Source organism: Aplysia californica, unplaced genomic scaffold (genome assembly GCF_000002075.1).
Source record: "Aplysia californica isolate F4 #8 unplaced genomic scaffold, AplCal3.0 scaffold00627, whole genome shotgun sequence".
Taxonomy (NCBI): Eukaryota; Metazoa; Mollusca; class Gastropoda; order Aplysiida; family Aplysiidae; genus Aplysia; species Aplysia californica.
In genome coordinates, this window is record NW_004797897.1 from 355,077 (window position 1) to 369,484 (window position 14,408).

The window sequence follows — 14,408 nt, forward strand, 5'->3', positions numbered from 1 at the left end:
TATTAAGGGCACTTTTCCTCTTAGAGGTGGTTCTAAAACATTAGTTTAGGACTACATAATATACTGCACACCAGTCCAATTTTCTAACTACATGTACATTTGTACATTCTTCTATCATCTAAGTAAACTAACACAGATCTACAAGTACACGTATGTTTTGGTAGCCTTTCTACATCTGTTGCAAAGCTCTCAATATAGTATAGAATAAATAAATCCAATGTGGCAGCTGCTTCTTTTTCTTTACAATTTCATAAATTTATATCGATAATCGACACAAACATTTTAAATGCAGGGATTATAAGGAGCAAGACAAATAGAAATGTTCAACAGAAGAAAAGACAAGGTCGTACGAAGTAGGATTATAGGATCTGCCAGCAGCACTCTTTAACCAGCGCAGAGACGAAGTGGCAATCAAGATCAGAAAATAGTGAAAAGGAATGAATTTTCTCCTACTCTCAGGGCGCTCCATAATAATACACACGTAGACGCGTAGATCTAGATCTATATTGTAGCCTACACAATATGTTATGCGCAAAATAAGGCATCTTGAGATCGTGGGCTTAGGCTATTTTATAAACCATTTTGGCTTTCCAGGCAAAGAAAACCTAGGCTATTACCGCATAAGGCCCTATATATATAGATCTAGCCTATGCATATCTACTCTGTAGTAAGTGTTTTACGGCGCTCTCAACGGGTCATATGAGCGCGCGGGACACACAAAACTTTTTCAGTTAGTAGGAAATTCTGAATCTGGCCCGGGTATCGGCCGAAGTCTACTCTGATCGATTTGGACCACCAAGGGATCTTTAACGTGCGCAACTCGCACACGGGACCTCCAAGATTGTTCGCCCCTGTCCGAGAAGGCTAGGTGTAGATCTTTCCTACCAGAAGATCAGGGGTATGGCTGAAAGACAAGGAGTAACTATAGAAAGACTGCAGAATGAGTCAGGAGTCCAGAGGAACGGGCAGATAAGGAGGTGAGGGGGTAGGGGCAGAAAGTGGAAACGAAAGCAGACGACAGAATATTTTATTGCTAGAGCTGAAAGGAATTTTTTTAATTTTTTTTATAGAGAAGACCTTTTTTCAGTCTCTACCCGTATTCCTACCCAGGACCTTTGAATGAGAGGAGAACACCTCAACCTCTAGGCCACTATTCAGAGCCCCATGCATATCTGTGTTGTATGAGAGTCCAGTTGATTTCCACTTTTGTAGTCATTTTATTTTCATTATTGCTGCTCAGTGTTTTTGGGGATTAGTTTGTTCTCAAAATTTCGGAAAGTATAAAAGTAAACTTAACTTCCCTCAACACCCAGGAAGGTTTAGAAAATTTTAAAAAAAATTTAAAAAATATATGTAGGGCCTTAGTCATGGTGGGAATTAAGGCTTGCTACTTTTTTCTTCCAAACCTTAACTTTTGCATCCGACCTGGAGGTGAAGAATACCCTTAAAGATCCAGGTTTCATGTTTCCAAGGAAACCTTTCACGATAAACCCTTTCCTCGGCTATTTCCCTTCACAAAAATAATTTTATGTCTATCGTCGGTTTCAAGGGTCACATTCAATAGCCTGGGCTACAGCTGTGTTTAACTTTTGGTACCGAGGTTGTTTCAATAACAACAACTTTTTAAATCTTTTTATTTATACAAAAACTATTTGCCAAAAGAGTGTTTTATTTTTCTGATGGAAGGCTTCTCGTGTATACGATCTTTGACTTTGATCTTTGATATCAAAATGTTTGCTTTGACTCATCGTATCGGGAGCTCTCCTTTTTTTAAGACAATGAATAAGTTGATGAGTAACGAAGTCACGAGTGACGAAGCCACGAACAGACGAGCGGAAGTAGGAATGACGGAAGTAGAAAGTGAAAACAAGATTTCGCCATTAAACTAGATCTAGATTTAGATCTTCTAAAACAGATCATTTCCTACTTTCACTTTTCAATGTTTACGTTTTGTTTCTGTGCGTTCCAGCAGTAACCGCGTGCCTTTTTCTGTGGTCTTGTTTTAACAGTCATTTGAGGTATCAGTTTGTTGTTGTTATTGTTGTTGTTGGTCATCATACTGAAACTTCTGTTGGGCTTTTTACAATTACAACAACGGGCTACAATAGGCCTACAGCAGTGTCAACAGTGAGTCAGTGACTGAGACAACTGAGTGACTTGAGTGGGTCAACAAACGGTTCCATGAAGATTTCTTCATTTAAATAAAACATAAAAACAACAACAACAACAAAAAGGGTTAGGATTTGCCATAAGATTTAATATCTAGAATCTAGATCTAGAAATCTAGATTTAGATCTAGATCTAGATTAGATCTAGATTCTAGGCCTAAAAGAATGCATGTTCAAAGAGGATAGATCTAGAGATTTAGAAGGTGAGGGGGTAGGGGCAGATTTAGATCTAGAGTCTAGATCTTTATCTAGATCTAGATCTAGAATATAGATCTAGAATATAGATCTAGATATCTAAATATATCTAAATCTAAGTCTAAGACAAGTGTCAGTAAATGCAATTTTATTAAAGAAAGTGGCTATTCTCACCCGCCCGGAAGTTCTCGCAAGATCTACTCCTCCCCTCTTCTCTCTCTCTCTGTCTCTTTCTGAATACTGTCTATCGGTGTGGGCGATCAAATTGACCAAAACAAAGTTAAAAAATGATGTTAAAACACAAAAGTAAATTAATTTGGTTGTCTACAAAGATGCTACGGCTATTTAACTTTTCGAATCGAGCCGAACTACGCGGGTCGCCATTTTGTTTTGTTCTCTCTCTCACTCTCTCTCTCTCCCCTGCCCACAGACAAAATTGTACGCTTTTAGTAGGCTACAAGTACAGTTGTAATGGAACGTTTGTTCACCGCACAGAATTCTACAATTTTTCTCTTATATCACAGTGTAGAAGTAGAATTCTGTGGTTTAGGGTGAACGCAAAATTTGTCGACACGCGCACCGGGTGAGAATAGCCACAAGACCCGCCTGCACTATTCTCACCCCGGGTGAGAATAGAGGTGGCCTTTATTAAATTTCTGTGATCCAGCAGAAATCTTGATCTAGATCTAGATCTAGATATCTAGACCTAGATTCTAGATAGATTCTATAACATTGTCTTCTTAAATCTTAAACAACTGGCTCTAGATTCTACTTCTACAGTTAACTGTTGTTTCAAACAGCCTAAAAACACGAAGATCATGAAGAACCTAAGCTGCTTAAAAAATTTTTTGGGGATGTCTTTTAATTTAATAAAATACGGTAGTCGGTAGGCTACGTATTGCCAAAAACCTAAAATCACAAGCATTCCAACCCTTCCCAACATGACAGGAGTCAGCAATCTGAAAACTGTAAAATCTGAAATAAGCGATAAAACCAACAATAGAAAACAGAATGCGCTAATTTTTTGTTCATTTCTTTTTGAGCACCATCTGTAAATAAAAACCTAGCTAAATGGAAGAGAAAATCTAGCAGTCCAGTAGGTTTTGGCTTCAGTAGACTACACTGTAATTCAATCTTGTTTTGAAATGATCGACACTTTAAGATCTCGTATATAATATTACTTTTCTTCTTCTTTGCAGGATGTGCAGACATGGATTCAGACGATTACGCACACAGAAGCTGGCTGTTCTCAAAGTTTTTTTCTGTATTCTTGTGTTATGTTACTTGCTGTGGACTTATTGGCGCAATGTTGTTCTCTTCGTTCGCTTTGTTAGCCAGCCTGAGTACAGGGAATGTGTTCATCGCCGAAGAAATTATGAACTTGAGGTAAATTATATTTCTTTTGATTTGCATCAAATAAGATCCCCACGTGTATACAAGGGGGCCTCTCGTGGTCTAGAAGTTAAAGTGTTCACCCTTCATTCAAAGGTCCGGGTAGCGACGGAAAAAATGTTATTCTCTAAAATTGTCTCGTTTCACCTCTGTTCCTGCTCTCTTGCGATATTCTGTTGTCTGCTTTCTCGTCTCCACTTTCTATCCCCCCCCCCCACCTCCTTTGCCCCCCTCCTCTGAGCTCCTGACTCTTTATCAACTTTCTGCAGCCTTGCCACTGCTTCTCCTTGGCTCTTTCTACAGCTGTCTTTCAGCCACACCCCTGATGCTACTCCTAGCCTTCTCGGACAAGGGCGAAAAATCTTGGAGGTCACGTGTGCAAGTTACGTTCATTAGGCCTAAAGATCCCCTGGTGGTCCAAAATTGATAAGAGTAGGCTTTGGCCGCCACTCAGGCAAAATTCAAAATTTCCTACCAACAGAAAATGTTAGGTGTGTCCCGCACGCTCATGAGCTTTTGCCAAAAGGTGGGGGTGTTTGCTTAAGGACTTTTTAAATCAACCACTACTCATGGTAAAATATGTTTTCTTCTGAAAACTTTATGCATATGGCAAGGAAATAAGTTGGTCAAGCTGCATCATGAGCAAGTAGATTGATGTGTGCATCTTATATCTCTACATAGAAAGATAATAGTACTAAAAATAGGGCATTTTTTACTCATCCTGAGTGCACATGTAATTGTATGTTAAATACAGAATATTGTTAATCTTAAACTATCAAACAGAAGTGCATTCAAATATTGAAAATAGTTTGTATACACCATCATAACAGCGTGCGTCCATTAAAAGGGTTTTATTTTTTTATATTAATGATGTTATTGCTGAGTAAAATTTATAAGTTCGTTCATAACTCGTGTCATAATTACATCATCAGACTTTCCAAGGTCTAGAAAACCCAAATCGTTAAACATATCATCCCGGGGAATGACCGGTATTAAACATTGGTTTGACATTGATCCATCAGAAGGGTAATTTTCCGCTCCATCGCATGGTTTTGCTTAAATATGACTTTGATTGAGATAATCCAGGTTTGTCATAATGATGTTATGAACAAACACTTTATGATATTTCTGCTAAATATCATGTGAGTGACTTCCCACTGTTTCACAACATCCTTTTACATGGTGGAATGAACATGGAAGAGTATCGTGCTGATGACTCAAAAGAGAAGCGAAGAAGAGGCAAAAATATGCTTGTCATAATGGATTGTCATCATGTTATGAACGTGACAGTGTGTCATAATGGTTATGAACGAAACCTTATTCCATGTAATTTACAGTTGTTTTGGGATGTATTTTTAATTTTAACCCAACTTGAGGATGTATTAGACCTTGCTTACATTCTGATATTTTGATTTTTATCATAAGTGTATGGGTCTGGATTTTAATTAGTATTTTACTTTTGTAGTAATGGTTATGAACGAACTACATATTGTACTCTGAGGGCTTTCCAGAGTTGATAAACATTAAAAACATGTACACAGATACATATTATGAGGAAACTTTCATTTAATATAAAATTTTAAAGTAAATGACAGGTCAAAATATTAATTTTTAGGCCAAAACTGAAGTTTGTCATAATAGTTATGAACGAACAATTAAAGGTATTCTAAGGGTTTTTCAGTGATTAAACTTTGAATTCTTCCAACATATAACCTTATTTTGACGAGAGTCTCATAAATTTAAACAATTTTATGTGAATGACAGAACAATAAGTTAATTTTTTGGGCCCAAAGTAAAATTTGTCATAATAGTTATGAACGAAACAGTGTGTCATAACGGTTATGAACGAAACCTTATTCCATGTAATTTACAGTTGTTTTGGGATGTATTTTTAATTTAAACCCAACTAAAGGACAGAACAGACCTTGCATACATTCTGATATTTTGATTTTTATCATAAGTGTATGGGTGTGGATTTTAATTAGTATTATACTTTTGTAGTAATGGTTATGAACGAACTATTTATAGTCCATTTTATATATTTTGAGGGCTTTTCAGTGTTAACAAACTTTAAAAACATGTACAGAGATACATATTATGAGGAGAGTTTCTTTTAATAAAAGTTTTTAAAAATGAATGACAGATCAAAATGAGTAAATTTTTAGGTCAAAATTGAAGTTTGTCATAATTGTTATGAACGAACCATTTTAAAGGTATTCTAAGGGTTTTTCTGGAAATAAACTTTGAATTCTCCCTACATAGAGGAATCTATCATATTTTAAGGAAAGCCTCATAAATGAAAACCATTTTATGTGAAAGACAGAACAATATAAGTAAATTTTAGGGGCCAAAAGTAAAATTTGTCATAATAGTTATGAACGAAACAGTGTGTCATAATGGTTATGAACGAACTTTAAATTTATGCATAATATGCCCTAAGACAAGTTTGCGTTTTAAAATAGCTGTTCAATGGTCTTTCATTTATCACTTGACTATAATTAGACCAGAGTGTTATTTTAGACAATTCTAGTCGATGAAACTTGATATAATTGATAGTATTTTGGTCACTTATTGTTCGTTCATAACTATTATGACACAAAAAAGTAATATGATCAAAAATTAATAAAGATTTTTATAAATTGTCAATTCTATGTATTTTTGGAAGTTATTTGCTATGTCTCAAAATATAACATCAGCCTAGCTGAAGAAAGGAACTTTGAGTATTCATAAATTTGTGTCATCATTGTTATGAACGAACTTGTTGCTATTTCCGTCATTCAAGTCAGAATTACACCAAGACCATTGCATATACAGCTTTGGCAGTTACTGAGTCTGAAAGAGCAATCATTAGGCTATATAATATGGGTGATTAAAGAATTATTACATAAAGTTGATTTTGGACCTCTTTTGTCACACCCAGGCATCCCACCTTTTGGCAAATACTCTCATATGACCTATGCAGTTGTGAGCGCTGTAAAACACTAAGAACCCCCCCCCCCCCCCCCACATAAAAACACAAACAAAAATGTGTATACAAATTACGATATTAAATCTGGTGGCCTGATCTGTTGGTCACTTTTCAAAAGCAACCACATGTAGCCTACTTTAAGTTTAAACGAAAGTAGCATTCAATATTTCTAAGAGTAAGAGCATGAAGGAGTTGAAATTTACTGATTTTGAGCAAGAGAATTTGTAAAATTGTACATTTCTATCGGTTTGTATTGTTATAAAATACTCCAGAATTGAGCCATTAATTTGGTTTCTCGGTCTACTTTTAAAAATTATGTTCAGTGTAGGCTAAATTCACAGCTGCACAGGTAAAAGCAAATGAGTGTCCCCAAGACATGTTTGACCTACTGCTGCTCATGAGGCTTCTGTCGTTAACCTTACTATTTATAATAATAGACACTTAAAAAAAAAAAATGATTCTACAAGTCTACAAGACATGTCCAATTTATATCGGGGGGGGGGGGGGGGGGGGGGGGGGGAGGCATGCAAATCACTCAAGTGGAGCCACTTGTCACTTTTTAGAAGAAACCAGATATTCTTCATCCCTCAAAATGTAAATGAAGGAAGGAAGGAAGCATTCAATATTCCAATATTCCCAAGAACATGACAGAGCCAGATTGTTATAATTTAGAGCTTAAGAGTTTATAAAGTTGTAGGTTTCGATTGCGTTGCATCATTGTAATAGAACATTCCAGAATTAAGAGATTGCTTTCCAATTCCACATTAAAAATTGTGAGCATCGGCTCTCCAGTATAGAGGTACAAAGCTGATTAGTGAGCTCAGGCTCACAATGTCAAGGGCGTGTAGGTGACATGGTGTTGAAATGGGCAGTCATTTGGTGTATCCTCGAACCTGAGCATTGCATGATGACTCTGTTCGCTCAGAGATAAGGCGTTGCACATTGATGACCAGTATTGAATGCTGTGTTGATTGTGTATGTTTGCATATATTGTGTTTCATTCATGCGTTTATGTTATTAATGTTTGTGTGTTTATGTACCCAGTATGTCTTTGTAAGACAAATTTCTCAAGGTGATCGATAGAGTGGAATTTATGAATGTTTATTTTCATTTATTAGTTATATTCCAAAAATATAGTGAACCAGACTGGTCAATAAGTCGTGACTGTAGTGGTGGTTGAAAGCCATACATAAAGCGCTGAGTTTTGGGATGTCATACTAAAGGCCCTCAGGCACCTAGTACCAGTATAATGTAAAAAAAACACTTTTTTTTGGTATTGTTGGTCATGAAAAGAAGAACTAAGTATGATGATATAAATTTGTAAAATGATCTTTTCTGTGTACTGTTCAGTTAACTTCATTCATGTAGCCTTTATGTCACATAAAAATCAAACTGTACAAGGAAAAGTCACATCCTAATTTAACATGAAAACTTACCCATCAAGACATAGTTGATGACTCCAACAGGCACAGATGTTCTAGTGATGGATATAAAGGGGTCTCTGGTGGCCTAGAGGTAAGGTGTTCGCCTCTCAATCAAAGGTCCCGAGTTCGAATCCGGGTAGCAACCGAAAAAAATATCTTTCAGCCACATCCCTGATCATCTGGTGGGAAAGATCTACACCTAGCCTTCTCGGACAAGGGCGAAAAATCTCGGAGGTCCCGTGTGCAAGTTGCGCGCGTTAAAGATCCCTTGGTGGTCCAAAATCGATAAGAGTGGGCTTTGGCTGCCACCAGAGCAAAATTCAAAATTTCCTACCAACTGAAAATGTGTAATGTGTCCCTCACCCTCATATAACCTTATGCAGTTGCGAGCGCCGTAACACCCCCCCCCCCCAAAAAAAAGTGATAGATATATAAGCTTGAAATATGTAATATGTTTAATACATCTCCATCTGTGTTGACGATTGTTCAGATACGTACCCTTCATAGTGGGTGGTTGGCAGGTGCTCTAGTGTGGTTTGCTCCTTGTTTCATATAAAAAAATCTATCGTCTCTATCTCCCCTCCTTCTTTTTTTGTTTTTGTAACTCTCTTGTAACACCTCTAATCTTCAGGGCTTATATAGATGACCTTATTGTGTTGCGAGTGCCGTAAAATTCTTACTAAAAAAAGTAAAAATACCCTTCATATTTGTATTTTTCTCTATTGTTTGTATTGTTTGGGTTTGGAATCATAAATGCATAATCATCTCACTGCATCTCACTACTTCCCCCTCACTGTCAGGTGATATGTGGATTTTGTGTGTGCAGGCTTTAGTTTTAATGTCTGACAGGGGGGGAAACTGAAGTTTGGGACTTTGTAATGCCTTGAATTCTTCACAACCTTTTCTCCAGTCGCAGTTGAGCCAAGACGCTGGCGAGTAATTACCCCGAATACAAGAGAAAAATGAGAAGCACTGGTAGCCTCCAAGGTGGGACTTGTGTCACCAAATACAGTATAACACGAATAGATAGTCGAACACAAAACTTGAACTACCGAGGCCGGTCCCGACGAATTCGAGCTATCCGTGTTATACTCTATTTGACGGTGTAAAACTTGCCTTTGTAATATTGTAGTGCCTATGTCTGATTATGTGCTTTTCGTTGAATACGTGTACAGATGCCTTTTCACACTTTTTATCTCCTTGTTTTGTTTTTTTCCTCAGGGACGTACAGATCCCCTTTATGTGACCCTTGCAATCCATGGACGTTTAGGAAACTGGATGTATGGCTATGCTTCTCTCATAGGAATAGCCAGAGCAAATGGATACACACCTTACCTTAGTCCATCTCACCCTCTGAATACGTACTTTGTGCTGTCGAACAAACGAGACGAACCTGCAGAGTGCTTAAGAGTGGTGTATGATGACAGACCTTGTGCCTATAATCCAGAATTTATGAATTTGCCAAATGGAAATGTTTCAATTGAGGGATATATACAGTCATGGAAATATTTCAAGCTGGTTGAGCATGAAGTGCGGAAAGAGTTTCAATTGTCGGGAGATTTCAAGACTCGGGTGTTGAAGCAATTCTCAAAACTTGTTGAAGTTTATATCAGGGAGGGACGTACCATTATAAGCATTCATGTGAGGAGAGGGGATGTATTAAAGCCAGAGGCCCGAAAGTTAGGATTTTGTCACGCCCCCAAATCGTATTTTGATAAGGCCATGAAACACATGTTAGATAAATTTCCCCACTCTGCGTTTCTAGTGATGTCTGATGATATTCCTTGGTGCCAAGAGAATCTGAATCCCCCGAAAGTGGAAGGAAAGCCTGTCCCAATTGTCTTTTCTCCTGGGTATTCAATGGGAACTGATTTTGGAATGTTAACAGTTTGTAACCATTCTATAGTTTCTGTGGGCACGTTTGGGTGGTGGGGTGCTTGGTTAGCAAATGGGCATGTTGTTTATTACAAAGACTTTCCTTTGCCTGGAACCAAAATTGATTATGAGACTGTGAAAGAGGACTTTTTTCCTGAACACTGGGTTGCTATTTCTAGCTGTGTTACGGTTACAATATCACATTCCTTGATGTGCCTACTTCTTGTTTTTGCATTCAGATGTTGTTGATGTTTTAAAGTACAGTCAAACCTCATTTTACCGTCCCCAGTTATACCGGCAGCATGGTTTAACGCCAAGGTTTGCCTATGTATGGAAAGAAAAACCTACCGAATATAAACAGTATTTGGGCCTTTACACTGTCATCTGCCAGTTGTCTGAGTTGAACAGTCCCTATTAAGCTAATGTAAATTTACACCCGTTATATTGCCAGCGAATTGGGCTTTAGAGGTACACATGGCACACGATACTCACTTGGTGGCTGCTTGATTTTCTCTTTCCCCACAAACATCTCTGCGAGTTTGGCCTATTTCTAGCATCATTTTGTCGCTGATTTTCTCCGGATTTGCGATGATTATGAAAATGCTATTATTTATAGGTTTTGACTAATATTTTTTTAAAATATTGGAATTAAATTTTAATTGTAAAATCCCCTCGAGAAATTTCAAAGGAACTGCCACCTCTGCAAAAATATTGGCTTCCCCAAATATAAGTCGGATGAACAAAAGGCTGATGGCGGCTCGTGAACCTTGTGAGGATTCAGAGCACGAAGTGAAAGGTCTCAGGCAGCCCAGTCCAAGGACGGACAACTATTGGGTTAAAAACATGTACGTCTGCGAGGTCTTTGACACATGACATAGCCTAGCTTCTGATCCGGTTGAAATTTTCAATTTGAATTTACGTAAAGTTCAGCTGGAGCTGTACATGTAATTGGTTGCTACTTTTTTTTCCCTGTCCATGGCAATCGCGCACAGCTGGTCTAGATGAATCAAGACTGACCGCAATTTGTCTCTAGTCTCTACCACTAGTCAAGCTGGCAATTGGTGCTATCCCATTATACTGCCAGCCCGGCTTTACCGCCAACTTCATGCTCTTCCCAAGGTAGGCGGTATAATGACGCTTTACTTTGACTGTAAGGTAAAGACTTTTAATTAGAGAGCTGGATAAAATCAAACGTGTCTCAATTTGTGCAATAGGGAACAACAATCTACTCTTTGGCGGAGTGTCTGTGTTTGTATATATTTTATGTGTGTATGTGTGAATGTGTGTGTGCGCGTGTGAGAGAGGGAGAGAGGGAGAGAGAGAGAGAGAGAGAGAGAGAGGAGAGAGAGAGAATGATGGACAAAGAAAGACAGAGAGAGAGATAGTGTGTATGATATATGAGAGGAGAATGAATATTATGTTATAAAATGTGTGTGTTTTTTACAATGTAGGAGAAGAGGAGAAGAAATATTCGTAAGAGTATGAGCAACTTTAACTTTAAATGTAACACTTACAGATGGACAGACAGACAGACAGACTGGTAGAGAGAGAGAGTGAGGAGAGATGTTTAACAAAGTCTTGCTGTTGCCTACAAAAGCAGTTTTCTTATTATGAAATGTAATGCATACATAGCAAGAGAGAGAGATGGAGAGATAGAGAGAGATAGAGAGGGAGAGGGAGAGAGAGAGAGAGAGAGAGAGAGAGGCGACCACCCATTTGCCACCCTAGAACTGCAAAGTTCTGTCTGCTCAGTACCATACCTTATTTTGAGAAATTAAACTTTAAAAATTTTGAGTTTCACTACATGTCAAGCTTTTTCGAATGCAATTCTTTGAATATTTTTTAAATATCTTGATAACGACTCCAAATTGTCATGCGATTATTTGATAGAGCAAACAGAACATTTGATTTTTGACCTCATGTTCTTAGTAACTCAAAACGGCCAAAAATGTCGAGTAGAACTTTGTAATTCTAAGGTACATAGCACATTGTTGTTGAGAAGAAAAGTGATTGTCTTAGCCGAATGGTCCTCTCAGATAGTATATATACAGGAACAAAAAATACAAGGGGGAAGTGGACAGTTCCCAATACAAATATTATTATGTTCTCTCAGTTTCTATTATGTTCTCTCAGTATCGCTTAAATTCATGCTGTTCTGTAACAATTTATCAATGTGTGATGTCGTCAATGTCTACGAGGGTGTCTGGGTAAGTTTTCTGGGATTGTCTTTACTCCAGGATGTACTGGAGAGAGAGAGAGAGAGAGAGACAGAGACAGAGACAGAGACAGAGACAGAGACAGAGTCAGAGAGACTGAGAGACAGACAGACAGACAGACAGACAGACAGACAGACAGACAGACAGACAGACATGGAGTGAGAAAGAGAGAAAGAGGATTAGATTTACTATAGGAGCTGTGCGCTGCATATGTTCTTTGTATTATAAAAAATTGTACTGTGCATTGTGCACTTCTTTGTAGAAATGTGTTATCTATATATAAAGACAATTTATTATTATTATTAAATGGCCATTTTTACTGGTCATTGTCTTGCACAGGTGGACGTTGTAGAAGGTTCGACTGTTATGGTCATGTTAGCTTTGTCTGTTGAATGATGTGAAATTAAATTCTAAATTTTTAATGTAAGTTACTTTTCTTCTTTTCTTTCTTTTTTAAAGTGTATTGGGTTGAAACAAGATTTTCTATAAATCTTTCATGCTACAGTATAAACAATTGCTTTTTAGTTGCTTTGATAGTTTACTAATTCCGCATATTATCATATTTTTTTTAAAGAAAAAAAGAAAAAAAAACCTAATTGAAAGCTGAATTTTTCATTTGTCAGGCAATATATTAACTGTTATTCACTTTATTGATTTATGTAAATCATTCGAGGGATGAAAAGGGCTTTGTAGCTTTGTGAATCTATAAGTTGTATTGATAGCTAGTGTGATGTTAAGATATAGTTTATGTGTAAGAAATGTACTGTAGAGCGAGAAATAGTGGTATGAGAATGTTTTATCGCTCTTCCTGCAGGGTGCACTGTTAGCTACGTTGGTCTACTGCTGGACCATAGAGGATGGCTGCGGTTTGAATTCCCAGAGGGGTGTTCTGAACTTGGGTTGTTTTGGGTAGTTTGTAAGGCTTTCTACCCTTTTGACTCAGCCCTGTTGGAGATGGACGTTTAATTCGAAGGTCTTGTCTTTTACATTTTTTAATAACTTCAATGTGAAACGGCATTAAACCTATTCTATTACCAAGGTCTTGAATGGCCATGACCTATATACACAGGTACTAATACACACATGGTACACATAGTTTTAAAAAATTTTAAGTCTGCGTTTTAACACCCATTTCAACTCATTAACCCTATCCGTACGTCATGTTTTACTATCATATCCATACGATGTGGAGAACTCTGTGCCCCCTCTTTCCAACGAGGAAATTTACTCGTTAATCCGATCCGTATGCTTTGCATAGCAGTCTGACAAAACAATTTTTTGAGAAATACTGAAAGTTTCAAAGAGATCTTCACACTGGAAGTATTCTAAAATGTGAAGAAGACAACCCTTGGGGTACAAAATGACCCCAGGCGTACAGATAGGGTTAAAACGTAGTAAAAATTAGCTTTTCAAGTACTCCAAATTAATATACACTTTGTGATGGAATATAATGGGAAGCCCACTGGGCTTTTTCTGACTCAAGATGTTTTAAGAAACTTTTTCTCAAGGCACCAACATGCATAATAAATAATTGTTTGTAAATTGTAGTTTTGCCCTTCATTTCATCGTTGTCGTTTGTCAAAATTAGACTGAGGTTTTCTGAAGAAGCAAAAAAAAAAAAGGTGTTTTCTCTGGTTCAGTATATTATTTTCTTTATTTATTCAAAATTTGTTAAATTAATTAAAATCCATTTTCTAGTTTTTAAAAGGAGGACATGAAACAAGGACCAGCCGTTGAAACCTCATCTAACTCTACAACAAACTTGATTTGTACTTTCTCAAAATTTAGATATCATGTTATTTTTTATTATGTTGAATAATGGTTACAGTTTATAAAAAATGAACTGCTAGGTAAAAATGTATCAGTAATCATAATAATATAAAAACTTGTTAGCATCACTTTTCTTCTGTGTTGAATACATCTACTCGGGTGAAAGGTTAATTCAAGCATTATTTTCGTTTTTTATTGTTTGGCAGTTATCCTGAATGCATATAATGGAACAAGAAAATACTAGACATATTTACGTAGGCCTACACGTGCATGAAAATGAAGATCACCGCTGAGCATATTTTGGCTGCCCATATGTTTACATTGTACTTGTATTTCAAAACTTAGAGCATTATTTGCAAAACATTTTATTTTACATGAAGTGAACTTATAGTTTTAGACC

General features: G+C 37.1%; 1 protein-coding gene across 1 annotated transcript; it reads left to right on the plus strand.

Moving 5' to 3' along the window:
• The first annotated feature begins 1,777 nt into the window (after positions 1 to 1,777).
• On the plus strand, positions 1,778 to 11,352 carry LOC101853817 (galactoside alpha-(1,2)-fucosyltransferase 2). The gene is made up of 3 exons (XM_005107749.3): positions 1,778 to 2,018; positions 3,563 to 3,749; positions 9,369 to 11,352. The coding sequence occupies exons 2-3, from the start codon at positions 3,564 to 3,566 to the stop codon at positions 10,269 to 10,271; spliced, it is 1,089 nt and encodes a 362-aa protein (XP_005107806.1). The 5' UTR covers positions 1,778 to 2,018; position 3,563; the 3' UTR covers positions 10,272 to 11,352.
• The last annotated feature ends 3,056 nt before the right edge of the window (positions 11,353 to 14,408 follow it).